The 2,670-nt window shown below is 46.5% G+C and overlaps 1 protein-coding gene across 1 annotated transcript in view; it reads left to right on the top strand.

The window, feature by feature from the left end:
• Positions 1 to 1,841: 1,841 nt before the first annotated feature.
• LOC308170496 (transmembrane protein 138-like) overlaps positions 1,842 to 2,670 on the top strand; it is a gene marked incomplete at both ends in the record, with an annotated part of 5,056 nt that continues 4,227 nt past the window's right edge. The window contains one exon of the mRNA XM_080545286.1: positions 1,842 to 1,969. Within this exon, the coding sequence (XP_080401412.1) occupies positions 1,842 to 1,969 (128 nt within the window). The remainder of the gene's footprint in view (positions 1,970 to 2,670) is intronic.

The raw sequence follows: 2,670 nt of genomic DNA, 5'->3' as shown, positions 1-2,670 counted from the left end.
ATATCAGGAAGGAAGGTTGGTGGAGGTAGAAATCGGAGGACGGGCTCATTGTAATGCATAGAATGGAATGAGGGATGATATCCAACACGTGTTTAACACATTAACCTGCACATGTCTGCCAGAACATTTGTTTGTCAGGTGGCAGGATTCAAACGATGAAGACATTTGTTCCCAAGTTAACTGTGGAATTGTGGACGACGTCTAAACCCCTCTCTCCTCTCTCTGTTCCTCTCTCACCTCCCATAGAGAGACGCTGATGGATGCAGCTGCCACACGGCCCACCTCGGCGCTATGATGATGCCGCACGGAGACGTGAAACACACCCTGGTTACCTGTCACTATCGCTCGCTGTGGGTTGAAGCCGACACCATGCCCTAAACAGGAACAGCTGGGTAGAAGTGTGCTCCTCGTGTCTCGACTGAGGTGTGAGTGCCGGGAATCGAGAGTTTCTCTAACGCTCCCAGCATGGTGCTGATCGCTAGCGTTTCCAGCGAGCTCCCCCTACGGCTCCGGGCGATAGCAAACTGTGAGCAGACTGTCTCCCCCGTCCCCCTCCGTCAGCAGGATCTGGGCTCCAAAAAATGGAGCCCTGAGGCGGGCTTCTAATCAGTTGGGAAAACAAACGACAGACCCGACCGACCGACCGTGTCTCTATTTGGACCGATGGTGTCTCCGCGTGGACTCCACGTTGAGCTGACACCGTGTTAAACGGCAAGGCAAGGCAAGTTTGTTTGTAGAGCACATTTCATACAACAGAGGCAATTCAAAGTGCTTTACGTACATTATTTAAAAATACAGCAATAGGAGCATAGTAAGAAAATAAAAATGACAATGAATAAAAGCAAATATAAGAAGTAAATAGATAAAACATTTAATAAGACAATAGTTAATGGAAAAAAGACATTGATAGAAGTGTTTGTGTTTAATCATAACTGGTGCAAAACATGAAGTTTTTTTTTAGCTTAGATTTAAATATTTTAAGGGTTTGGGCCTGTTTGATTTCTTCCGGGAGTTTGTTCCAGGAGCATGCAGCAGCGTGACTGAAAGCTGCTGCGCCGTGTTTTGTTTTTACTCTTGGGATTATTAGCTGATTAGTCTCAGCTGACCTTAGGGACCTTGCGGGAATAATAGGGTGGGAGGAGATCTGATATGTATTTTGGTCCAAGACCATTTTGTGATTTGTATGTAATTAGGGGGATTTTTAATTCAATTCTCTGAGAGACTGGTAGCCAGTGCAGGGATCTCAGGATTGGTGTAATGTGTTCGAATTTCGTTGTCTTTGTTAGGACCCTAGCAGCGGCGTTTTGGATGAGCTGCAATTCACGAACAGCTCCTTTAGATACGCCTGTTAGTAGACCATTACAATAATCAAGTCTACTCGAAACAAATGCATGGATGAGGACATTAAACCATGGCTGCAGCCAGTCACTGATAACATCAAGGAGGCATATTTTACACTATGTAAAAAGAAGATAAGTGTTGCATCGATGGGGATCAACGGGGTTAAGTCTCACATGCATGGCCCTAGCCACAAGGCCGCTGTTGGTCACAGAGAACGGTGAGGTCTTGAAAAATATTGACAAGGTTTTTTAAAAGGTATTGAAATTAACCTCAAGATTCCTGCATATACCCTGTGTAATGTGTTCAAACTTCTTTGTTTTTGTTAGGCGAAAGACGAGCCGCGCGCCGCCGACTACGCCACCTCCGCGTGCACCTCTGAGGGTTCTATGTTTATATGTTTCTGTGTAACACGCGTGTGAGAGTCCGCCGCCGCCTTGGATCCCGCTTGGATCCGCACGCTGCCGGGACGTCTGCCTCCGCTGCCGCCGCTGAGCACGGAGATGCTGCAGACCAACAACTACTCTCTGGTCCTGCTGGTGCAGCTGAGCCTGCTGACCTTCGACCTCTTCGTCAACTCCTTCAGCGAGCTGCTGAGGGGCGAGCCGGTGACCCAGCTGGTGCTTTTCATGTAAGAGGGGAAGGAAGGGTGTGTGAGTGAGGAGGAGGGTGGCAGGGTTCACCACGGGTCCTTGAAATCCTTGTGAAAGTTTGTGAATTTGAGAGAAAAAAAAGTCTTAAAAGTTTTTGAAAATAGACATGGGTCATTGAAAGTGCTTGAATTCCCCCCTCTCTCTCTCTCTCTCTCTCTCTCTCTCTCTCTCTCTCTCTCTCTCTCTCTCTCTCTAAAATATTTATAGGTAACATGTAGAAGGGAATAAAACAACCATACTAGTTAGTTACTAAGGTTAATTAGTTAGCCAGATTTTAAACCGACATATTTGAAAACCGACATATTTGAAAACCGTTCATGGTCATTCCTATTATATACATTCTCATCTGGATCTGTCTCAAACTATGCCGTGTTGGACCCTTGAATTTGAAGGAATTGTCTTGAAAGTCCTTGAAAGGTGCTTGAATTTGATGTTTCAGAAGGTGTGGGAACCCTGTAAGAGGGAAGGGTGTGTCAGGAGGAGGAGGGTGGTCTGGGAGGAAATGGCCAGTGGGATTTGTAGTCACTTAAACGCAAAGTCAAGCGATTCCGCTCTCTTACAATGTAGGCCTACAGGATTGTTTGTCAACCCCCCCCCCCCAGACACATTGTTTCGTGGGTTGTCAGAAGCTCCAAAAACTCTCTTTTATCCCTCTGTCTCTCTCTTCCTCCCTCTCTCC

Source organism: Nansenia antarctica (assembly GCF_963989245.1).
Source record: "Nansenia antarctica genome assembly, chromosome: 14".
Classification (NCBI taxonomy): Eukaryota; Metazoa; Chordata; class Actinopteri; order Argentiniformes; family Microstomatidae; genus Nansenia; species Nansenia antarctica.
Note: the sequence above shows the minus strand (reverse complement) of the source record. Positions and strands in the feature narration are given on the sequence as shown.